Source organism: Conger conger, chromosome 11, assembly GCF_963514075.1.
Source record: "Conger conger chromosome 11, fConCon1.1, whole genome shotgun sequence".
Taxonomy (NCBI): domain Eukaryota; kingdom Metazoa; phylum Chordata; class Actinopteri; order Anguilliformes; family Congridae; genus Conger; species Conger conger.
This window is the reverse complement of record NC_083770.1, coordinates 3,722,293-3,748,200: the sequence shown is the minus strand read 5'-3', so window position 1 is coordinate 3,748,200 and position 25,908 is coordinate 3,722,293. Positions and strand designations below refer to the sequence as shown.

General features: G+C 44.2%; 1 protein-coding gene and 1 pseudogene across 1 annotated transcript in view; one reads left to right on the top strand and one right to left on the bottom strand.

Annotated features, from left to right (window-relative positions):
* The window catches only part of adamts12 (ADAM metallopeptidase with thrombospondin type 1 motif, 12), a 71,017-nt gene extending 47,181 nt beyond the window's left edge, over positions 1–23,836 (top strand). Inside the window, exons 13-24 of the mRNA XM_061261419.1 lie at positions 205–338; positions 2,642–2,762; positions 5,357–5,601; positions 6,495–6,636; positions 7,918–8,044; positions 10,020–10,230; positions 10,628–11,887; positions 14,214–14,366; positions 14,722–14,895; positions 15,460–15,606; positions 19,000–19,159; positions 19,802–23,836. Coding sequence (XP_061117403.1) covers positions 205–338; positions 2,642–2,762; positions 5,357–5,601; positions 6,495–6,636; positions 7,918–8,044; positions 10,020–10,230; positions 10,628–11,887; positions 14,214–14,366; positions 14,722–14,895; positions 15,460–15,606; positions 19,000–19,159; positions 19,802–19,917 — 2,990 coding nt within the window. The 3' untranslated portion in view covers positions 19,918–23,836. The remainder of the gene's footprint in view (positions 1–204; positions 339–2,641; positions 2,763–5,356; positions 5,602–6,494; positions 6,637–7,917; positions 8,045–10,019; positions 10,231–10,627; positions 11,888–14,213; positions 14,367–14,721; positions 14,896–15,459; positions 15,607–18,999; positions 19,160–19,801) is intronic.
* The window catches only part of LOC133140479 (dual specificity protein phosphatase 4-like), a 257,554-nt pseudogene that overhangs the window by 66,014 nt on the left and 165,632 nt on the right, over positions 1–25,908 (bottom strand).

Sequence of the window (25,908 nt, the reverse complement as noted above, 5' to 3'; positions counted from 1 at the left end):
TTGGATTTGTCGAGGCTCCATTATGATTTTCATAAAATAATAATTCAATATTTATCATATTCTTATCACATTCTTTCCCTCCCATTTCTCTGCCTATCAATTCCACTCAATCAACTATTTAAAATTCTGCAACTATGTCTTTCTGGCCTCCTCCTCCTCTTCCCTGCTCCTGCTCCTTCCTCTGCCTCCCTCCCCCTCTCCCAGCCACCCTGTGTGAGCTGCACTGCCGGCCGGTGGACGAGCAGTTCTCTGAGAAGATGCTGGACGCGGTGCTGGACGGGACGCCCTGCTTCATGAACAACAGCAGCAGGAGCATCTGCATCAACGGCGTGTGCAAGGTAGTGTGGCGGGGTGTGTCTCCTCCTCTCTCCCTCCTGGCTGGGTGTCTCCTCCTCTCTCCCTCCTGGCGGGGTGTCTCCTCCTCTCTCCCTCCTGGCTGGGTGTGTCTCCTCCTCTCTCCCTCCTGGCTGGGTGTGTCTCCTCCTCTATCCCTCCTGGCTGGGTGTGTCTCCTCCTCTCTCCCTCCTGGCTGGGTGTGTCTCCTCCTCTCTCCCTCCTGGCTGGGTGTGTCTCCTCCTCTATCCCTCCTGGCTGGGTGTGTCTCCTCCTCTCTCCCTCCTGGCTGGGTGTGTCTCCTCCTCTCTCCCTCCTGGCTGGGTGTGTCTCCTCCTCTCTCCCTCCTGGCTGGGTGTCTCCTCCTCTCCCTCCTTGCTGGGTGTGTCTCCTCCTCTCCCTCCTGGCTGGGTGTGTCTCCTCCTCTCTCCCTCCTGGCTGGGTGTGTCTCCTCCTCTCCCTCCTGGCTGGGTGTGTCTCCTCCTCTCTCCCTCCTGGCTGGCTGTGTCTCCTCCTCTCTCCCTCCTGGCTGGGTGTGTCTCCTCCTCTCTCCCTCCTGGCTGGGTGTGTCTCCTCTCTCCCTCCTGGCTGGGTGTCTCCTCCTCTCCCTCCTGGCTGGGTGTGTCTCCTCCTCTCTCCCTCCTGGCTGGGTGTGTCTCCTCCTCTCTCCCTCCTGGCTGGGTGTCTCCTCCTTTAGTGACTTCCCTAGTAGGCACTTTTGCCTTTTCTTGAAATCTGTAGTCTGAAGGACAGGGGTCTCCAACCCTGGTCCTGGAGAGCTACAGGCTCTGCTGTTTTTTGCTGTTACTTGCACTTAATCAATTAGAGCAGTCGATTACACTGTTATCTCACCTCATCGAGTTACCTGGGTCTCAACAGTGTGCTGATTTTAAGGTGGAAACAAAAACCAGCAGACCCAGTAGCTCTTGAGGACCCGGGTTGGAGACCACTGCTGTAGGATCTCTCTCAGGGCTCCATGAAAGTGTTCATATTGTTAAGCATTTGAATTTTCTTGTTGGGAGATTTTCGCAGTTCCACATTTAATATACAATATGCCCAAAGGAACTGATCGTGGATAATAGCCCAGGTTCACTATCTTTTCTTTTGGCGCTGAATGAGCTGATCATGGGTTAGCTTTCTAGTTCCTGGTCCTTTTAGCATTGCCATGCTCATGGCCTCCTGTACAGTGTTTAAGGGTCCTTTTAGCATTGCCATGCTCAGCCTACTGTACAGTGTTTAAGGGTCCTTTTAGCATTGCCATGCTCAGCCTACTGTACAGTGTTTAAGGGTCCTTTTAGCATTGCCATGCTCAGCCTACTGTACAGTGTTTAAGGGTCCTTTTAGCATTGCCATGCTCAGCCTACTGTATAGTGTTTAAGGGTCCTTTTAGCATTGCCACGCTCAACCTACTGTACAGTGTTTAAGGGTCCTTTTAGCATTGCCACGCTCAGCCTACTGTATAGTGTTTAAGGGTCCTTTTAGCATTGCCACGCTCAGCCTACTGTATAGTGTTTAAGGGTCCTTTTAGCATTGCCACGCTCAGCCTACTGTATAGTGTTTAAGGGTCCTTTTAGCATTGCCACGCTCAGCCTACTGTATAGTGTTTAAGGGTCCTTTTAGCATTGCCACGCTCAGCCTACTGTACAGTGTTTAAGGGTCCTTTTAGCATTGCCACGCTCAGCCTACTGTATAGTGTTTAAGGGTCCTTTTAGCATTGCCACGCTCAGCCTACTGTATAGTGTTTAAGGGTCCTTGAATGCGGGGAGATGTGGGAACTGCTCTGTTCAACCTGCGGCTCTCTATAGCCTCAGCATGTAAGCTCTTCTCCCCACACATTGTTTTTTCAGGTTCTTGATTCCCCCAGGCCTGTCTCTGATTCCCCCAGGCCTGTCTCTGATTCCCCCAGGCCTGTCTCTGTCCAAAATAAACACTTCATCTTTACCTCTACTAATGTTTTTATATATATAAAATATCACAGCACCATTACTATGGAAGTTTTGCACAAATCCTGTCTTTTGTTTCAGAGTCAAAATTGTTCAATAAAAACTATTGTAAGAACTTGTTCTTATTGCCCCAAATCCAAATATGGTTCAATCTGGTATTTTTTGTGATCAATGTTTTATTGATTTTCTGTGACCGCACCCGTACTCCTCCAAAACATAATAAAAGACACAAAAACATGTTTTATTTATTGTAGTGTGAAAACGAAATGCACATTTCTCCCTATTTGATTTTGACATTTGAAGGGTTTGAACAGATTGATTCCCTGAGCGTTTTTCGCTGTACACTGTTCGCTGTGTGTTTCCAGGACGTGGGCTGTGACTACGGCATCGACTCCAACGCTGTGGAGGACCGCTGTGGGGTTTGCCTGGGAGATGGCACCACCTGTCAGACTGTCCATAAGAACTTTGATGGGGGCGAGGGCTTCGGTGAGCGCACCCTCTTACTGTCCTACTCCCCCTGCTTAGAGCTAAAACACACTCGCCCTCCGCTCAGAAGTCTTACAAGTGATATATTGTGTCAGGGCGTACAGTACATGTTGGGACTGAGCCCCGGGTCTGGGGTGAAACCGCATGTTCACGTTGTTTGAGGCTGAGGTCATACAGCTGCTAGGGAACTCTGGCTGGGATTTTCTTCTGCTGCTGCTGCTGCACTCACACACTGAAAAATAGTGATCTTATGGTTAAGTTAATTCATTCATTCATTCATTCATTATCCTAACCTGCTTATCCTGAACAGGGTTGCAGGGGGGCTGAAGCCTATCCCAGCATACATTGGGCGAACGCCAGGAATACACCCTGGACAGGTCGCCAGTCCATCGCAGGGCACACACACCATTCACTCACACACTCATACCCGCTGGCAGTTTAGACTCAACAATCAGCCTAACCTGCATGTCTTTGTACTGTGGGAGGAAACCCACTTGAACACGGGGAGAACATGCAAACTCCGCACAGAGAGGCCCCGGCTGACCGGGATTCGAACCCAGGACCTCCTTGCTGTGATACCCACTACACCATCCCTGCCGCCTATTTAGTGTTTATTTTCACTGTCAATTGCTGTGAAAGTCTTCATTTATTCTGCCTTGGTGCAGGACAGAGTAGACTTGTGGTAGGCAACAAACCTCAACTTAAGGGCAAAGCCTGCCATGTTTCCTGGGCCTGTAGATTGGCCATTTCTGTTTTAAGTCAGGCATGAAGGAAGCACTCCTAAATCCTTACCAATTTAAGTAACCTTACATTTTCATTTAGGTCCATTCTGTAATTTGAAGAACGACTGAATTGATGTTTTTAACCTGTGCTTATTTGCTCCATTGTAATTGGAAGTTCAGAAATGAATCATATCTGTTGTGTGAGTTTTAAAAGCTATTGTCACCCTTGATGATGATGATTCATTTTCATCTCCCAAGAGTCAGCATTCAGAATTTCCTAAATGGGTTCTGTGAGTTAAATTGCATGAGAATTACACAACAAATTGTATTACAGGCCTGCAACTGCATCTAAATCAGCAAGCCAAAACAAGTTGCTTTAATGATACAAAACAGATGTCAAGATATGTGAACATCTAAAAAAACAATCATGTTGTAAATCTGTCCTGCTGTCATAGAATTACTGTTCTGGTTAATGAACTTAAACTTGCTGTAGTATATTGGCATAGCTTTTTAGTGTTGTTAGGGAAAAAGCATTAACCATTCTTCATTATGTCATAAAAACTCTCTTCCGTCTCACATTCTTTGATCATGTTATGGGCCTATCTCCAAACAGCATGGGTCCTTAACTTTGACATTCAACACAAGCATTGTATTGTTTGGCAAGTTAGTTTTAGTTATTGTTGGAAAAAAAAATTGCTTTAATTACATTTGGCAGACACTCTTATCCAGAGCGATGTACAGTTGATTAGACTAAGCAGGAGACAATCCTCCCCTGGAGCAATGCAGGGTTAAGGGCCTTGCTCAAGGGCCCAATGGCGATGCGGATCTTATCGTGGCTACACCGGGATTAGAACCACCGACCTTGCAGGTTCCGTTCATGTACCGTAACCACTATGCTACAGGCTGCCCTTTTTACAAATTTTACTAATTGTTAGTCAAATTTAAAGAAAATTGTTGACTGAATTCCACCGCTTGGGATTTCTTAGTTAATGGTGTTCTTTATTGATAATTATCTTATTTTTATGTATGGTGTACATGATTTACATTTACATTTTAGTCATTTGGCAGACGCTTTTAATCCAAAGCGATTTTCAAGTGCATAGGTTCTACCATAAGTCAAAGCATCACATCCAGAACTAGCAAAATACACATGAAATGCTGTTCTAAACATAGGAACCTAAACCTAACCTAAACATAGGTTCCTGCTGCATCTAAACATGATGCAGGTGTATAATTAAGGACCTTGATATTCTCCTTATGTTTTGTATTTCCGCCATCAAAATTGTAATTAATGCAAGAGTGATTTTTACTGAGCATATTTACTCCACCTCAGTTGATAGTAGTATGTGATATCATTATTTTGATGGGTTTCACTCCCTCAACATAATTTGTGAAATAACAAGGTTTTGATTGGCTAATTGGAATACAGTGTGTTTAACACTGGTAACGGTGGTGTGTTTAACACTGGTAACGGTGGTGTGTTAACACTGGTAACGGTGGTGTGTTTAACACTGGTAACAGTGGTGTGTTTAACACTGGTAACGGCGGTGTGTTTAACACTGGTAACGGCGGTGTGTTTAACACTGGTAACGGTGGTGTGTTAACACTGGTAACGGTGGTGTGCTTAACACTGGTAAAAGCTTGTTATGTGTGCAGTTTGTGCACCCAGCTGCCCCACCTGGTGGCTGTAGTGTATCTGAAAATTGACCAGTGACTGCATTACCTCAGTAGCATAACCTACCTCCACAGCAAAACCTCTAAATAACAAGCCCATGGATTGCACCTTTATTCTCACCTTACCAGGGAGCCCCTTTTGGTTCACCCCTCCTCGAGGCTTCTCCCTCTAAACACCATGTCTACTCTGTTCTCCAGGCTATGTGGATGTGGGCCTAATCCCGGAGGGGGCACGGGACATTTTGGTACAGGAAGTCCAAGAGTCCGGAAACTTCCTGGTGCTGAGGGGGCAGGATCCGGAAGACTACTACCTCAACGGACGCTACATCATCCAGTGGAACGGGGACTACAAAGCCGGAGGAGCCATGTTCCACTATGAAAGAGAAGGCAACATGGAGAACCTGACTTCCACAGGACCCACAAAAGAGCCCATCATGATCCAAGTATGCACTTCTAAAACATTGCTCTGTCCCGTATGAAACACTAATACATCTGCATTCAAGATAGCCACAGAATAGGAAGGCTCGTAAACCGATCCCCTATGGTAAATCCATGTACAATATAATGGAACAGAACTAAGTACAGACATAAAAACTGCAGAGCACTGTTCAGTACATTGTGCCACACACAACACAATTGATAAAATGACTGAACAAATACATCCTAGCATTTCCAAGAAAGAAACACATTTCTGAGCCTTATTGATGCTGGCAAAAACTGTTAACAGCTCTTTTGGTTGTAAGAGATAATCTGCACCTTCATTACAGAAGCTCATGGGATCCTGAACAATTCCTTTTGGTCTCCACACTTTGTTCTTCATCATCACCTTATACAAGCGAATCTTGGTCTCATCAGGCCACAATACCAGACCTTTTAGGTACTTCTTAGCAAACTGTAACCTGGCCAACATTTATCTTTTTTTTTTAACATCTTCCATCAAAGTCCTTCATGGTCTTCTCTACCCCCAACATTTTTAGCCACTGACCAAAACCACTGTTTCCAGTTATTTACACTGAGTCACTCAAACTAAGGCAACCATGCTGAAAGTTAGAACAAATTCAATAAAGGCTCTGTAAAATGATTTCCGGACTGGTTGATTGACATCTAGGCTTCTTATGCCAATCAATCAGTCATGGAAAAGTCCATCTTCCTGCCAAGGAACACACATAGCTAGTTTAACAGCAAGGGAAAGATATACATTTATTATATTTAAATAGAAAATAATCATTTACATTGAAAACCTTTTAAAAACAACCCCATTGAGTCATTCTCAGGAGTATGATAGATGATGAAGTGCTATGTAGGTCATTAGAGATGATGATTTAACTGTGCCCAGCTGCTGTTCCAAGAGAAGAATCCTGGCATCAAGTACGAGTACACCATAAAGAAGAGACGTCAGAAAGTAAACGAGGTCATCGAGCCAGACTACCGGTGGAAATTTGGAGCTTGGACCGACTGCAGCTCATCCTGTGGGACAGGTGATTTAAATCATCGCCTCCTCTTCTGTCTCTGCCTTTCTTCTGGAGATATCAGATCCTGCATTCCTGTATTAGTGATTTATCTTTATTAGTATTCATACGTTATGTCTGGGGTTTGCGGAGGTTCAAGGATTTCCACAATCATCTTCAACTGATTATGTTGTGACTTACATTTAAATTTAAAAAGGCAAATTTATCCAGGGTGTCCCAAGACACTTCTTTTTAGTGCTAGTTCTTATTTTAACCATCCCAGTGTCAGCTGTGCCATCTCTTCAGCTGATGGATAATTGGCCCACAGAAGGAGGGTCTTTGTTGATAGGGTGTTCCCCAGCTCATTGCCTGGTAATGGTAATTACCTGTTCCTGTTTCGCTATTTTCTGATGCAGTTGCTGCCTACTTACAGTACTGTGCAGAAGTCTTAGGCACCTGTATAACATTCTGTACAGATACGATTCTTTCAAAGGTCCTAAATAAACGTACCATACATTTTACATTACGTTACATTACGGCTACATTTTAGTCATTTAGCAGAATTATTCAAAACTGAAACAAATCAATATTTTTTGCGACCACCCTTCGGCGTTAAAACTGCATCACTTCTCTGAGATAGCCAACGCTGTCCTGCAGTTCTATAAGACAATCAGCAGGGAGGTTGTTCCAAGTATGTTGGAGAACTTGCCACAGTTCTTCTGCAGACTTTGGTTGGGTCCTTGTTTCTGATTTCAGACAGCCTTGATCAAGTTTTTATGTAAAAAGTAGTCAATTGCTTGCAGTAATATGTTACTTTTTAAAATTAAATACAAAAATGTCTCAGTAAAATTAAATCTTTCGTAAAATTAATATTTGGAAATCTGAAATGTGTTATTTTATACTAACACACACACAAAAAAAGCATATATATAATAAAGTCTACGGTGCCTAAGACTTCTGCGCAGTACTGTAGCTCAGCAAGTGGAATGCAGAGTAAAAAGCATCAGCAGCACTCTCAGTAATCTGGTATTCTTGAACAATGGGATTCAGCCTAATATAATAGTGAAAACTCAAAAAATGTATGCTGTGAAGTCCATGTAATGAGTTTATAGTTTGTGTTTTGTGAGTGGCAGTTGTCAGATTCTGTAGCCAGAGACCCAGAGACCCAGAGACTAAGAGACTCAGACTTTATTGGATTGCAGCGGTTAGGGTTAGGGTTTGGGTTAGGTGGCAGTTGTCAGGTTCTGTAGCCAGAGACTCAGAGACCCAGAGACCCAGAGACTCAGAGACCCAGACTCTGTTGGATTACAGGGCTCCAGCATCAGCCTGTCCGCTGTTTTGAAGCTGAGGTCGGGGTGGTGGACGATTCCCTCTGTGACCCAGACAAGCGACCAGAAGACCAACACCGCAAATGTAAGAAAATGGACTGTCCTGCAAGGTAGGTCAGATATCACAGCCATGCTGTAGGAAATTGATGATTGGCCTAAATCAGATAAAGAAATTGAGGTTGTATTGCCCAGAGGTGACGGTTTGTTGTGTTGTGTTCTTAGTACTTCTTGTTTTCAACCCAATTATAACCACTGCATTGTAATGAATACTATTAGACTATCGTGACATGTTCAGCAGGGCAGGTATTCTGCTAATATTCATTTTGCATTTTGACAGTAAGCTTGAAACAGCGCATACAGCACTGAACAACATTCACTCAATGAGCAATTTATTAAGTAGACATGTACACCAGCTTTTTAATGCAAGTATTTGATCACCCAATTATGTGGTAGCAACTAAATGCATAACAGCATACAGACGTGGTCAAGAAGTTCAGCTGTTGTTCAGACCAAATGTCAGAATTGGGAAGAAATGTCATCTAAGTGACTTTGAACGTGGAAATGATTGTTGGTGGCAGACAGGGTGGTTTGAATATCTCAGAAACTGCTGATCTGTGATGTTCACGCACAGCAGTCTAGAGTTTGCAGAGAATGGCGTGTAAAACAAAGAACATCCAGTGTGCAGCAGTTCTGCAGACAGAAACGCCTTGTTAGTGAGAGAGGTCAAAGGAGAAGGACCAGACTGGTCAAAGCTGACAGGAAGCTGACCGTAACACAAATAACCACACATTACAACATTGGTATGCAGAAGAGCATCTCTGAACGCACAAACCTCTAAGTGGAAAGCAAAAGAACAATAAATACATTTTTTTTAAATATATGAGCCGCACACACCTGTGGTTGTAACTTGTTCAGTGCACTCACCTGTAAGTCAGTGGCTCTTTTCCACACTAAAAGCCACATGGTACTACTGGAGAACTAGGGCCCACTGGAGGAAAGGCAACGGGTGGTCTGTGAGCGACTGAGACACTGAGAAGAGCTAATGCAATGGCTGCCCAAGGCAATTTTGGCCTGCCACTACATACTCCCAATCAAAGTTAATCAAAGTCTAATGAGACAGCCCAGCCACAAACCTCCTATGTCAGGAACAGAGGTGGGCGAGGAGGGATAGCGAAGCCATTTCATGCCAACACTTACAGTGTTTAATTCACCTTGTTGTTTACTTAGGGCGGCCTGTAGCGTAGTGGTTAGGTTCTAATCCCGGTGTAGCCACAATAAAATCCGCACAGCCGTTGGGCCCTTGAGTAAGGCCCTTAACCCTGCCTTGCTCCAGGGGAGGATTGTCTCCTGCTTAGTCTAATCATCTGTACGTCACTGAGCGTCTGCCAAAATGCCAATAATGTAATGTACTTGATATGACGTATTAGCTTTCTTGATAATCTCGTAAAGGACAGTTAAAGTTCTTATGTCCTCTTGTGAAATGACTTACTGTGGCCTAAACCAATGGTTCACAACCAAGGTCCTGGAGAGCTGCAGGATATGCAGGTATTTGTTGTTTCGCAGCACTTAACTGATCAATTAAAGAGATTGATTACACACTTAATTGACTTTTTCTGGCTTCTTCAGTCTAAATTAGTTACTAATTTTAAGGTGAAAGCCGAAATTAGTTCAACCTACAGTCCCCAGGACCACAGTTGAGAACTGCTGGTCGGAAGGGGCGGAATGGGCGGAAGGGCTGTAGCATAGTGGCTAAGGTAAATGACTGGGACACGCAAGGTCGGTGGTTCGATTCCTGGTGTAACCACAATAAGATCCGCACAGCCGTTGGGCCCTTGAGCAGGGCCCTTAACCCTGCATTGCTCCAGGGGAGGACTGTCTCCAGCTTAGTCTAATCAACTGTACGTCGCTCTGGATTAGAGCGTCTGCCAAATGCCAATGTAATTATGTAATAAATTAGGAGCAATAAAAATAGATACATTTCTAATTGCGCAAAGGAGTTTGATGAAAAAAAAACCTGCTCATGGACCTGTTATTTTCATGCAGCGCGAACCGTGGCATGCTCCATTCTCTGCTTCTCACCCTTAGATGGTGGGTGGGCGGGTGGCAGTCTTGCTCAGCAACCTGCGGTCCGACGGGGCTGAAGAAGCAGACGGTTCTCTGCGTCCGCACCGTCGGGGGAGAGGAGCGCGTCTTGCACCCCAGTGACTGCAAGAGTCTCCTCAAGCCCAAATCTGTGGTGGCGTGTAACCGGGACCTGCCTTGCGGAACAGACTGGGCTGTGGGCGCCTGGGGAGAGGTGAGCTTCTAGCCATTCATGGATATAGCCATGAGCGGAAATGGGATTGATAAGGTTGTATGGAACGATGGCCCTGAACCCTGGTCTTGGGAGGGCAACAGATGAATCCAACCTATTTGAACTGAAATGAAGTAATTAAATGCATCCTTTGGACTAGGGTTGATCATGGTTTTAAAGTGTGGCATTGTTCACATTGGGTTGTTGAGCTCCACCTGTAGAATAACCTACACCCCGCAGAAAACACTGCGATAGTGGAATAGTTTGTCTGCGTTGTGATAATTTTTGAGTGAAATTTTGAATGTGGTTTAAATATTGCCATTTGCTTCAGTTTCCAAATACAATGCACTTAATGTTTTGCCACTGTTCCTGTGCTCTGGGTTTGTGTTCTCTTGTTCAGTGCCCTGTGACCTGTGGGGGAGGAGCAAGGTCTCGGACGGTCACCTGTGTAACCGCCCCCAAAGTCAGGTGTAACGTCACCAGCAAGCCCCGCTCCAGGTCTCTGTGTGCACTGCAGAGCTGCCCGTCCGGCTCCCGCAAGAAGATATGGAGGGTCGCCCCCAAGGCTACAACGACCCTCGCACCCAAGACCCAGCCTTGGGGGCCTGATCACTTCTCCTCAACAGAGATGCCGTTACCCAGCTCCCCTGCCACCTCCCTGACCACCACCACCACCCCCGCCCTGACCACCACCACCACCCCCGCCACTGTCCACACCACCATGTCCGCCACCCCCACCAGAACTTTGTCACCGTCAACACCTTCTGACGTCATTCACCCTGAGGACTATGAGTTTAATTTCATCGTGGTGAACAGAACTGCCAACACGACAGAAAAGGGTGGGGTCACCCCAATCCCCAATCCTGCTGGCCGGGATTCCGGAGAGAAGGAAGTCACAGAAGAGGAAGAAGGAAGCACACCCGATTTCTTTTTGTCAGAACCTGAAACAGTGTACACCCCTGGGTATGACTACGTGGTGGGCTCCACAGAGGAGGACATCCGGGTGGAGAGTGGTGCGACTACCTCGGTCTCTCGGGCCGGGACCTCCAGCAGGCCCCCTCCCAGCAGGGGAGGGACCTCCACGGAGAGCTTCATGACCTCAGCACCTCCCAGCAGGGGAGGGACCTCCACGGAGAGCTTCATGACCTCAGCGCCTCCCAGCAGGGGAGGGACCTCCACGGAGAGCTTCATGACCTCAGCGCCTCCCAGCAGGGGAGCGACCTCCACGGAGAGCTTCATGACCTCAGCGCCTCACAGCAGGGGAGGGACCTCCACGGAGAGCTTCATGACCTCAGCGCCTCCCAGCAGCACGGCACGCTCCTACAGAATGAAGGGACAGTACCAACGGCCTGCTCCTAAAACCACACCGTTCATCAAACCCGACACCAAGTGGAGGCCAAGAACCACACGTGTGCCCAGGACCCCCCGGCCCTCTCCCCCAGGCTGGACCCCTGACCCCCTTCACCCAGCCGTGAGAGTCCTTAAAACTGGGTCGAGGAGCACCGCCACGCCCCCACGGACGACCGGCACCACGCCTCAGCCTAAGGGGAACAGGCCCGGGCTGGGTATTGCTGTGAACTACAGAAGCAACAAGGGGAATTCTGATGCCAAACCCACCACCACAGTGGAAGTCTCCTGGGTTGTTGGGAATTGGAGTGAGGTAGGTTGAAGTGCAATCGATTCTAGCACTTATTGAACTTATTGAACTCTTAGTGTACATCGGTAGTTACAATGCAAAATAACATCCATTAAAACAGTGCCATTTTTTACATTTCACCTCCCTCACTCCTAAAATGGAGGGACTTTGTATAAAAGGGATGTAAATTCCTACATGGATCAGGTATGGATGTAAATAGCCTCCCATTAAAGGTGACAGTCTGCAGATTAACCTCATATTCATGATTTAATTTCAAATCCAATGAGCACAGCCGAAAGAACAGAACTTTTACCGCTGTCCAAATACTTACTGACCGCACAAATTAGGGGCCCCCCTGTGGGTCGCAGGGCCCTAAGCAGAAATTTATGTTGCTTTCTGGGTCAGGCCAGCTCTGAATACAGCCTATATTTTATGTTCAAACATGGGAAATCTAGATACCTTTATTTCAATAAAGTTTACTCTCATTTTTAATTTAATTTTCTGGAAATCACAGGTGACAAAATTATTGGCACCCCTAACAATTATTGTAAATAAAATCTAACAATGTGAGTCTTTGTTTGATTCCATTGATTCCATTGAATCATTAATAAAGTACACTGCTTTATGTTGTTTTTTAGTTTCCAGCAATTGTTGTGCATATTTATCAAGTGTGCCAATAATTCTGGAGCCCAATGTACCTGTAATCAGTTCATACAGTTGTATATTAACTGAAGCAGTTCAATTCAAGTACACTGCTTTAGGGCACAGCAGCAGTGGGAATCAAATCTACAAGCCCGGTTCCCGAACCACTATACTACACTGCCAGCCCCCTATACTACACTGCCAGCCCCCTATGCTACACTGCCAGCCCCCTATACTACACTGCCAGCCCCCTATACTACACTGCCAGCCCCCTATACTACACTGCCAGCCCCCTATACTACACTGCTAGCCCCCTATACTACTCTGCCAGCCCCCTATACTACACTGCCAGCCCCCTATACTTTACATTACATTATTGGCATTTGGCAGACGCTCTTATCCAGAGCGACGTACAGTTGATTAGACTAAGCAGGAGACAAACCTCCCCTGGAGCAATGCAGGGTTAAGGGCCTTGCTCAAGGGCCCAACAGCTGTGCGGATGTTAGTGTGGCTACACCGGGATTAGAACCACCGACCTTGTGTCTCCCAGTCATTTACCTTAACCACTACGCTACAGGCTGCCCCTCATACTACACTGCTAGCCCCCTATACTACTCTGCCAGCCCCCTATACTACACTGCCCGCCCCCTATACTACACTGCCCTCCCCCTATACTACACTGCCCTCCCCCTATACTACACTGCCAGCCCCCTATGCTACACTGCCAGCCCCCTATGCTACACTGCCAGCCCCCTATGCTACACTGCCAGCCCCCTATGCTACACTGCCAGCCCCCTATGCTACACTGCCAGCCCCCTATGCTACACTGCCAGGCCCCTATGCTACACTGCCAGCCCCCTATACTACACTGCCAGCCCCCTATACTACACTGCCAGCCCCCTATACTACACTGCCAGCCCCCTATACTACACTGCCAGCCCCCTATGCTACTCTGCCAGCCGCCTAGGCTACACTGCCAGGCCCCTATGCTACAATGCTAGCCCCCTATACTACACTGCCAGCCCCCTATGCTACACTGCCAGCCGCCTAGGCTACACTGCCAGGCCCCTATACTACACTGCCAGCCCCCTATACTACACTGCCAGGCCCCTATGCTACACTGCCAGCCCCCTATACTACACTGCCAGCCCCCTATACTACACTGCCAGCCCCCTATACTACACTGCCAGCCCCCTATACTACACTGCCAGCCCCCTATACTACACTGCCAGCCCCCTATGCGACAGTACTGGTCTGAGTTCCAGTACTGTAAGCCCCAACAGTGTGTAGGTGTCTGGAGAAATGGACCATTAAGGCCTGCGGCTCCAGACCACGGGTTTGACGTGGCTGTCAGGTCTTTAAGTGTGAATTTCTCTGGCGAGATCCAGCTGTTTGTAATTTAAAATAGGTCTATTTCCAGCATGTCCTCTCTCTCTTTCTCTCTCTCTTCTCTTTCTCTCCCTCTCCTCCTCCTCTCTCTCCCACTCTCTTCCCTCTCTTCTCTCTCTCTCCCTCTCTTCCTCTCTCTCCCCTCTCTCTCTCTCTCTCCACCTCTCTCTCTCCCTCTCTCTCCCCATCTCCCTCTCTCTCCCTCTCTTCCTCTCTCTCCCCTCTCTCTCTCCCTCTCTCTTCCTCTCTCTCCCCTCTCTCCCTCTCTCTCTCTCTCTCTCCCCCTCTCTCTCCCTCCCTCTCCCCTCCCCTGATGTAGTGCTCCACCAGCTGTGGGCTGGGGGCCGTGTGGAGGGCAGTGAGCTGCAGCTCAGAGCGGGAGGGTGACTGTGCCGGTCTCCACAGGCCTGACCCAGCCCGGAGGTGCCACCTCAGGCCCTGCGCCACCTGGCACAGCGGGAACTGGAGTAAGGTGAGTGTAAACATGGAATGTCTGGTCTGCCGATCAGTGTCACCCTCGTGAAGTCATTTCAGCATGTAGATGTAATGAAGCTGAAACTTTCACAACCAGTTTCCACAATGTTACTGTAGATTTAGAATAAATGGATTGTGATTGTGCACTTCTAGAAAATAGAATCATATTTTTGAGCATTTGTTTGTCTTCCAAATGTCCAGCAGAGTGTCTGGGCTGCACGTAGATGCCATATGCAGGCATGCTCATCTGCATCTCATCTACAGACGCATCTACTGACACCCTGCAGATTATTCTCCGTTTAAAGTGTGGCGGTGGGCTCGGAAATGTTGAACCTCGCGGCTCTTCCCCGCAGTGCCCGGAGGGGTGCCTGGAAGGCACGAAGGTCCGGGAGGTGCAGTGCGTCGACAGCCAGAGCAAACGGCCGCTTCGCCCCTTCCACTGTCAGGCTCTGGCCCACAAACCCCAGAGCTCCCTGCCCTGTGCCCCCCTGCCCTGCCTGGACTGGCACACCTCGCCCTGGGGCAAGGTACTGTGGGCCTCACACAGGAGTGCTGAAAACAACATTATTTACCAGTTTGGAGCAAAATGCTTATTGTTCAGAATGCGCTTTCTAATGTATTAGCCTCCGTGCTAAGGCTATTATTAGCCCAAAGTGGTAAACTAATCTGGGGTTTAGAATTTAAAATGTATTTGCATTTCAGCATATTTTATTTTCATGTATTCAAATACCAAGTCTTTACAAATAAGTAAGTGTAGTAGTCAATAAAGAAATATAGATTTTGTGTGGCCATATTTCAGTCCAACAACAAGCTTTCCTCTTAAACTTGAAAATATATTTTTTATGTTTGTAGTGCATTAATATTCTGGTCTGGAAGCTGCAGACACATTTACCCAATTTGAGCAGTACCGCCATGGTAGGCCGTTTTCACCGGCTGTTATTGGTTCTGTACAGTCTGACAGAGGAAGGAATGTGAGAGATGTTTTGTTTATTGGGTGCAGAATCCTGGTAAAATGTCACGTGACAGCAGTGTGGGGAATGTTCTCAGTGTAGTGTTCCTTGGGCCGACCTCTTCATGTACGCTTCCCTCAGTGTTCAAAGAGCTGTGGGGAGGGACTGAGAGAACGCCTGGTCTACTGTCCCGAGTTCAACCGCTGCGTCCCTGCTGGGAGGCCCAACAGCACTGAGGTCTGCAATCTGCACCAGTGCAGCCAGTGGGTCTCCGGAGACTGGGAGAAGGTGAGATAAAACTGGGTTTAAACTGGGTTATTCAAGCAGTGGCACTTTTACCACTGATTCTGTACACCCCCTTCTAATCTATGACATTCCACACGTACCCCCACTGCCCTACAGATGGCAAAAGCTGAGTGCATAAACCCAAAGTAGGCTACAGATTCATTTCATTTTCGGCATCAGTATGTGTCAGGTTCTGTGTATTCAATGTCTAGTCTTTTGTCTATGTGTGTTGCTTTTCAGTGTTTTCGTACCCTCTGTGCACACCATAGTCACCCTGTCAGTTTGTTCATTGTTTATTCTTGATTGATTCCCGGTACGACCTGTTTTGTTTTCGACTTCCGTCTGAGTGCATTCCTCCTGTATAGTATTGATCCGTAGTTTATCTATCTTTATCTATTCTGTCTGATTTGCCTGTTTGTTTTCGACCCTTCGCCTGTGACCACGACTACGATTTGGATTATCTGTATTATATCTGTTTGCTGGAGATTTGACCCATTGCCTGGACTATTATTTACGAAGTGCTTATTCCCTGCTATCCCTGTTAGCTGGCTACTGAACCCCACCTGTCTGACCTGTCTTTATTATATTAAAGACTCTGAAAACTACTCCTGGTCTTCGCTACTGGATCCTGGTGTTCTCCATTCCTGATAATGTAATAATCTAATATGACATTGAAACGGCAGTGTTGCATATTGGTTAAGGAACCTGGGGTGACTAAGGAACTGGCTAAGGAACTCTTAAGATTAAAGGTTCCATTCCCAAGTGGTCCATTTCTATTGTACCCCTGGTCACGGTCCGTAACATAAATCGTCTGAATGAATGCATTATTTATATGTAAAATCAACGTACAGTACACGGTGTAAGTTGATCTCCTCAAAATGCCTAAAATATAAATGTAAAAATGCCATTGGCGGTTTTGTTTTCAAACAATATTCATTACAAAAGTGTGTGCTCTATGGTATACAGATACAAGCATTAACAGAACCAGTCGTTCACTGGCACTGCCTTAATGAAGTTATTAAGATTACTGAGAGCAATGGACAGAAATGGGCCTCTAAATCATTCATTGGATCATTGCTATAGGGAGAGTAAATGGACTGCTGAAGTTACTCAGCAGTTGCATAAGAATGCTGTGAGAAGATGCAGAGCACTTTCTTTTGAGAAGTTGCACCCATTGCACCATGGCGTATGCAGTCTGTCAATATGCCCTTTTTAAATGTCTGCATTTTCATAGCCTTTCCAAAGCACTGTACAGATGATGCTTCTCATTCACCCATTCACACACACAGGGCACCAACCAGTTCGTCGGGAACAATTGGGGGTTAGGTGTCTTGCTCAGGGACCCTTCGACACACCCAAGGCTGGATCGAACCAGCAACCTTCCGACTGCCAGACTACCTCCTGCTCCAACCAGCAGCAATACGCTGATAAACAAAGTCTCATACGCAAACTGACGGTTTCACTAACTATCTGGAATTTCTTGAAAACCCATATCAATATTGATTGCCTGCTGCAGCTATCAATGGAAACCCCTGATACAGGAAGGCATAAGGGTCAATGTCTTCAGCAATGTGTATTTTCATGTTAGGGTTCATCCCCTTCATGAACCTAGCAGTTAACTTAGTTAAACATTCAGTTGTAGGCCAATTTTCCACTGCAACACATGCTCGCCAAAAATGATCGCTTGCATGCTTTGTCATTTTCCCTCAAGAGAAAGCTTTCAGTTGATGATTCATCTGGGAAATTCTGGAGATTATATAAATTGTGGCTAAGCCTGTAGGCTGCTATTTATTTTTAAATAAACAAAAGTTGTACCAGTAGTGATCCACATTTACTGTAGTTTTTCAAATAGTTCTGTGTGGTGGTCTATGTAAAATGATGTAATTCTCTGATTCTCAAGTCATGGTTTTTCACTATGCCTTTTACAAAGCAATGTGATCAGAGCCTTTTCTCTTTTTTGTAGTCAATCTAGAAGGATTCTAAGTATGTACTTGCTTGCCGTGTGTAAATGACCTTCTGCTGCCAGAGGCCACAAAAAGAATGAAGGATTTGGATGGTGCAGATTCTGCCGGGGAACACATGCAGACCGCTTATTAAGACTTGACATGACAGCTGGAATGGAAATGTGCAAGCTGGAACAGGGCTCTGTGCTGCTTGACTACATGAATAATCATCACCTCCTCCTCACAGACCAGATTCAGTGCTTATGAAAAGATAGGTTGCATTCCCTTGAGCAGAGAGTGAGATAGAGGTGGTCTGTGTTGTGTATTTAAGTTGTGACACCTATCCTGATCATATATCATTGCACATAGCATAGAGTGATGATTTCAATTTTACTTTTATCTGCATTTCCTGAAATCCTTGCTCAGGCTTGATATGGTAATTATACTTAAGAAATGCACTGTAAATAAATATGAAGATACCAGCAATAAATGTGACTGAGTAGATGATAGGTCATATATGGCCAAATATCTGAATTCCAGATGCGCTTCAACATACAGTATGTGAAATGAATGTCTTCATTGTGGTTGTGTGTCTTGAAAAACATTCATATGATCAAATACCACGCTGGCATTTGTTAAGGCAGGTCACATCTTTCTGTTAAGGGAGATGTAGCGTGCAGGTCACAGCTGTCTGTTAAGGCAGATGTAACACACAGGTCACATCCGTCTGTTAAGGGAGATGTAACGTGCAGGTCACATCCATCTGTTAAGGGAGATGTAACGCGCAGGTCACATCCGTCTGTTAAGGGAGATGTAACACGCAGGTCACAACCGCCTGTTAAGGGAGGTGTAACGGGCAGGTCACATCCGTCTGTTAAGGGAGATGTAATGTGCAGGTCACATCCGTCTGTTAAGGGAGATGTAATGTGCAGGTCACATCCGTCTGTTAAGGGAGATGTAACGTGCAGGTCACATCCGTCTGTTAAGGGAGATGTAACGCGCAGGTCACATCCGTCTGTTAAGGGAGATGTAACGTGCAGGTCACATCCGTCCATAATGGGTTAAACAATCTTCATATTTTATATATTTCTGTTTTTGTCCAGGTAAATGAAAATATTAGCCTGGATTTAATCAATCTTTGACTTTAACCTTGACCCACACTCAAATGCATGTGTCATTCTGGGACAATGCATGAATACATAACTGACTTGTGCATTATGTAACACAAGCTCACTGTTGGATGAACAAGAACGATGAGAGTGCCCCACGGTGGTGCACTTCATCACTAACTGTCACGATGCCTTCTGATTGATTAACCCTCTAAGGTTTAAGATCACAAATATGAGTAGACTGCTCTTACAATGAGAAGCATCAATTGTACAGCGCTTTGGATAAAGGTGCTATATAAATGCCATTTGCCATTTAATGAATGATAATTTCTGGTGTTTTGCAGTGCACTGCGAGCTGTGGAGGAGGGGTGCAGCACCGCGTGGTGAAGTGTGTGAACACAGACAAGGAGGTGAAGGCGGGGGCCAGTGGCAGTCAGTGTGAGAAAAGCACAAGGCCTGACAGCTTCCGCAAGTGCAACCTTAAGGAATGCAAAAGAAAACCAGGTAGGATACTCTAGCCACAATCACAAATTCATTGTGTTTCAGAAACATAAAAAAATCTACATGAACTGTGAATAAAGTGAGTGTGGGTTAATTTGTGTGGATGAATACCTTTTTCTGAGATTGATCTGTAAACTATTTTAAAGCTGCAGTTGTCATGTGTGTTTTATGGGATTGGAAAACGGCTGCCACTGTCTCTGTTATCCACAACAGGGGTGTCAAACTGAATTCCCAGGGGGCCGCAGTGTCTGCAGGTTTTTGTGGTTTCCTTTCAATCAGCTGTCAATTAAGGCCTCGAGAACAAGGTGTGTGGATGCTTTAGCCAATCAAGGAACCACCAGAACAACCCAGAAACCAGCAGACACTGCGGCCCTCCTGGACTGGAGTTTGACACCTGTGATCTACAACAACCATTTGCCAAAATTTCCATATTCCCGCCAGAAGCTGCATAAACTCGACTTTCCTTCAGTTGAACTTAAGAAATACCGAGCACCTCTCACAACTGCTTTCTGAAAATAAAACCTGCAGAACTCTCAAACCACGCTTGATGATTTGTACCAGCAGTTGTACTAATGGTCCCAGCAGGGTCACGCGCTTGCTCCGGGCGGTGTGTGTTGTTGAGGTGCTGCCCTGTTTCCCCTGCAGTGCTGTGGTGCAGTAAGGACAGCATGTCCACCCGTTTCTGCGAGAAACTGAAGCTCTTGGGCCGCTGTTCTCTCAGCTCCATCCGGAAGCAGTGCTGCGTCACCTGCAGGGGGTAACCCTCAAAAACAACAGCTCGCACCCCAGACGTCAAGGTCTCATCCGAATATACACCCAGCTAAAGTAGTTCCCCACTCAGAACACGCTTTCATCCGTCTGCTGCCGCACAGTGTGAAGCTCCGCTCCATTTCCAATGGCTCCAGTGAAAGGCAGCACTGGCTGTTTTGTATTCTGGACTTCTCTTGTGGTGCTTTTTTTTTTTTTTACAAAGTCTATTCTCAGTCTTTTGCCAAACAGGACCCAATCAGGACAGACCAGCCTCGATGATTCACACCGGCCACCCACTGCATCTCTTCTCTGACCACTGTTTCAAGCTGGTGCTATGGCAACATCCTTTTAAATCTCCAGAGCTGTCTATTTTACATTTGTTTTGGATTTGTTGTAATACCAGTGACTGTATTTTGCTACAAGGGCAGTATATCTGAAATAATCTTCATTTATGGGACAATGTTGATGTTCGACCAGCTTTTACAAATAAGGTGGGAAAGATCATGATATGCATGATATATTTCTTGTTCTATCAGTACAGAATGCAATATGAAGTCTGTACTCTATCTTTGATAACTTAAGGAGAACAGGTCTCAGTGCTCCAGTGTCCCTAAGTAATCCAAAAAATAACCACCCTCATCTTGGAAGATGAATACTGTGGTAAAATACATTATTCGTTTCAGCATTCATTTGTGTTTAGCTCTTTGTCTTTTCATTCTTAGGACTTTGTTAAAAGGCTAGTTTGAACAGAGTCTCAAAACCACGTTAAGGACACCCTGCTCATTTTGGCAAATTGCGCATTTATTAAATCAGGATTAGAAGGCATAACTTCAAAATATTTCCTTATTTATGAAGTCATTACAGCACAAAACCACAGTTTCAGTTGCCTGTGCTTCATGTGTTATCTGTGGGCTGCAATGCCTATTAAAAGCCACTGTTGGCTAAAACATGACATTCTGAAAGAAAAAGAGATTGTCATAATAACTCCAAGGGAAAAAAATGACCTCTCCTTTACTGAACAACGACCCGATTACAGTGAAGAATGTCTTTACTGAACAACGACCCGATTACAGTGAATAAAGTCTTTACTGAACAATGACCCGATTACAGTGAATAAAGTCTTTACTGAACAACGACCCGATTACAGTGAATAAAGTCTTTACTGAACAATGACCCGATTACAGTGAATAAAGTCTTTACTGAACAACGACCCGATTACAGTGAATAAAGTCTTTACTGAACAACGACCCGATTACAGTGAATAAAGTGATGGGGCATAATTTTCTGTTTGTTCCATCAAGGCTTTAGCAGAGTGCTAAATGTACGTAAGTGTTTGGGAGGTGCCAGAAACGGCACATAGGCATATAGACATGTACACCCATTACCATATCCTGGTGTGTGTCTTTTATCTGTGTCAATACTCACCAACAGAAGCTCACAGATGGATCTAATATATTTTGGGGATATTTGAAATGTTGCACAAACTTCACTTCTACCTAATAATTCCACATACTGTAACAATCCCAAACTGGCAGTTGTGGAACTACAGTTGTTATTAATGACCAAAAGATGTTACCAAGATAAAAAATACATATATAAGGTTGAGCTTTATAATGACAAAATGAGATAATACCAAAAATAATGTAATGACTGCGAGCTGTAGACACGCGTGACTACAGATTAAGTTTATACATTGTGAGAACATACAGTCTGCAGAACATACAGTTTATACATTGTGAGAACATACAGTCTGCAGAACATACAGTTTATACATTGTGAGAACATACAGTCTGCAGAACATACAGTTTATACATTGTAGGAACATACAGTCTGCAGAACATACAGTTTATACATTGTGAGAACATACAGTCTGCAGAACATACAGTTTATACATTGTGAGAACATACAGTCTGCAGAACATACAGTTTATACATTGTGAGAACATAGTCTCATGTCTAAATCAGAGAATGCTGATAGGTTACCGAAGGAAAATACGTCATTTAAAATAGGAACTTACTTTAAAATAGGAAGGTCAATACATTTATCTCCTCATGACAGTATGAAAACGTATGTCTTTAATATATTGTTCAGAAATACACAGTACAGCTGCAGCATCAGACTATGGCTCAGGCCAAAGAGAGCAAAGGTACTGCAGGCATTTCTCCATGTTTGTAAGGTAAATATTTTATATTAATCTCAAAAAATTAAATATACATGAAGCAAGAGTTTCAGTTTCCATGTAATTAATAACAATAAATAGCTTTATAATGGCCAATATATACAGTATACTGGAGATACTGTAAATGCTACTCAAGTATAATATAAGAAAGTGCTGTTTCAGCCAGATTTGCAGTGGCTGTTCTAACTAACATATTGTTAATTTATCCATTAAAAAAATACACGTTTTTTCAACTAGATCATGAAATGTTGAATGCACAGTTTTGGCAAGTCAATCCCCTTTGTGTTTCTTTAGATGTTTTTTGTTAATTTACTACTTTGCCTTCACTTTATAATTCCAGGTTTACTGGTGTTCAGGTTCTTTTTTTAAATTTTTATGTATTGTCATTTAACCCGAATATGACTTCAATTATTTAAACTTTAATCTATTGACAGAAAATTAACTAATGCTTGATTCCTGTTAGTAATTACAACTGGAGGTGTGTTGTCATTTCCAAGACAATTTTGACTTGGCCCTTTTCCATGTTTATGTGGAAATTTTAGTTTTTTGTTCTTTTACCAACCATTGCAGAAAGTTTCTTGCAAGTTGACTTTATCTTTAGTGTATTGCAATTCATGTGAAGGAATGGTCTCAAATGATAATTGTCTCCTGTGGTTATTTTAAATACATGTGAATTAACTAAAAATGTTTGGGTAGCAAGAACACAACACTGAAAGGGGTTTTTAAGTGCATCACATTAGTTGAATTAGCCTCTGTCTAGAGCCTCTTCTCACTTCAAGTTCTCAGAATTGTGTGGTATATAAAAAGGAAATGTTGACATGCATTTGCTTTATCATATCTAAATCACACTCATGAGGAAATGTGTGGCCAAGACCGAGAGTGGACATGTATGAGACGGTACGGTCTGCCATGTGATAGCAGTACATGATATTTAAATAACAATTACAACATGTAAAAGGCTGCAGGAGCTGAAAATAACCATTGCATTAGTCAGCTGAACACGTAATAGATTTTTCCTCATGGTACTGCATGACACTGTACTTTCTTGGTATTTCAAAAAGATTAAAACAATGTGATAGTTTCTTCAAGGCAAAGCGAGCTTAATGAGATGAGTAAGGTACTTCATTCATGATGTTTATATGCTTGTTATCTGTGCTTCTGCTCATCTCCTGAATGAGACCTTGAAAATTATTTGAAAATGTATCTTCGTTGCAAATGCTACAAAAGCATACAGAATCTACATACATAACAAACTAGTCATGTGGAAGAAATGTAATTGGCACATTTAGCACTGAATATACAGTAAATAGTTTTAAAATAAAGACAGGGATAGTTTTTATATATGATGATATTCACCAATCTCGTATGTCATTACCCAGGGGTCCAATGTAAAATCTTTCTAAATAGAAAAAACTAAACAGATTTTAGTTTTTATTATTAATGGTGATAATCCATAGATATGAATATAAATAATTGCATCTTTCCAAATTGTACTGACTGTGATTTCCTTTTCATTCACCAATATTTGGAATACAGTGATGATGCAGCCACATTTAAAATACCCTTTTCTTTTTCTTTTTCTCTATTCAATGGTGCTGTATTATTCTTCGGGGGTGTATGTTTACATGCATTTAAAAAGAGGTGTTGCGGGCCATCACTCTCCAGCCTTATCAATGGGTCTCAATACTTGATGAAAGCCTGACAGCTGATCTGTGCCTGTGTCTTCACTAATAAACTGCTATGCCAGTGTTCTCCTGTGTTGCTGTGGTTTTTTTTGAAATGGTGATGTTGCATTCCTATTGAAATCTGGCTCCCCATAGATAAATGGGATTTTAGGATTATGCACATAAGAACATAAACTCCCTGCTTAAACCATAAGATAAATGCCGGAGGGAGGGCGGGTTTTGTTCATTTGAAAGTTGGCCAGTTCAGGCTGATAGAATTGTATCAAGCATGTACTGGTTAGATTGTACATCAAGAAAATTTGTCATACATCCCATGTAAAAAAAATCTGTAAAGCAAAGATGCATTTAAACAAAATTAAATGAAATATATTATATAAAAAAATGTACTATAAAGAACAGTAAATGGTTAAAAACTAAATCAAAACAGTATTTCTTGTTACTACCCTTCATCTTTAAATCTGCATCAATGCTCTTAGGTACACTTTACTGCAGTTTTATAAGAGAACTGGCTGGTAGGTTGTTTTCTTCTGCAGATTTTGGCTGTCTATTATGGGTGGCCTGTAGCGTATCGGTTAAGGTAAATGACTGGGACACGCAAGGTCGATTCTAATCCCACAATAAGATCTGCACAGCCGTTGGGCGCTTGAGCAAGGCCCTTAACCCTGCAATGCTCCAGGGCAGGATTGTCTCCTTTTTAGTCTAATCAACTGTACTTTGCTCTGGCTAAGAGCATCTGCCAAATGCCAATAATGTAATATAATATATTTTTTGATTTTGTGAAATACAAAAATGTATTTGTGTCATATAGGGTGAATTCATGTAATTTGGGACACTTCTTGTAAATGTAGCTTCTGAGTCTGCCCTCATCACCAGTCTGAATAGGGTGACGCAGAAACTTTTAATTTTAGAAAATGTATGTTTGGAAATTTGCTCTTATCTACTGGCACAATGCATAAAGCTAAATAAAATAAACGGCTCTGACCAAATTGGAATAATAAAGAATCTAGACTAAGACTTCACTCCATTCTCTTCCTGTAGTGCAGGCTGCATCAGAAATTGCACATTCAGCATACTACTCACAACATTAAACCAAAATCTGCCTAAAATGTAGTAGTAGCGTGCGGTTTCAAGCACAGCCACACTGGTTGCAATGAGACACGATCAGGTATGGGTCATACACGCGGATCGCTCCTGAAGGGGTCTGCCCTAGGTTCCCTCAGCCTTATGATTTTCTCCCCCATCCAAATTAAACCCTATGTTCCCTCAGCCCCAAGTGTCAATATATTTTGTGAACATAGGGCTGAGTGAACATAGAGCTGAGTGAACACAGAGCTGAGTGAACATAGAGCTGAGTGAACATAGGGCTGAGTGAACATAGAGCTGAGTGAACACAGAGCTGAGTGAACATAGAGCTGAGTGAACACAGAGCTGAGTGAACATAGAGCTGAGGGAACATAGAGCTGAGTGAACATAGGGCTGAGTGAACAGAGAGCTGAGTGAACATAGAGCTGAGTGAACATAGGGCTGAGTGAACACAGAGCTGAGTGAACACAGAGATTAGTGAACATAGGGCTGAGTGAACACAGAGATTAGTGAACATAGGGCTGAGTGAACATAGAGCTGAGTGAACATAGAGCTGAGTGAACACAGAGCTGAGTGAACATAGGGCTGAGGGAACATAGAGCTGAGTGAACACAGAGCTGAGTGAACACAGAGATTAGTGAACATAGAGCCGAGTGAACATAGGGCTGAGTGAACATAGAGCTGAGTGAACATAGAGCTGAGTGAACACAGAGATTAGTGAACATAGGCACGCTCCCCTCCTGCAGAGAGTACAGCGAGCTGCTCACTTTCAGATCATTTCAGAGATTTACAGAAGACCTTCACTGTATTTTTTGTCAGAACTAGTCAGAACTTGTGTTCGAAATAAGCTTCCAGGATGCAGTTTAAAGTAAAAAAAAATGTCTGCCATATGGTGTCCTGATTTTTTCAGCACAGCTTAACAATGGACCTGGGACACAGGTAATCACGAGCCACACCACTCCAAAGACACAATAGCTCAAACTCAGTAAGCACCTAATCTCCTGTTGTTCAACGTAAATGTTTAGCATACGCCCTTTAATACTACCAGAAAGATC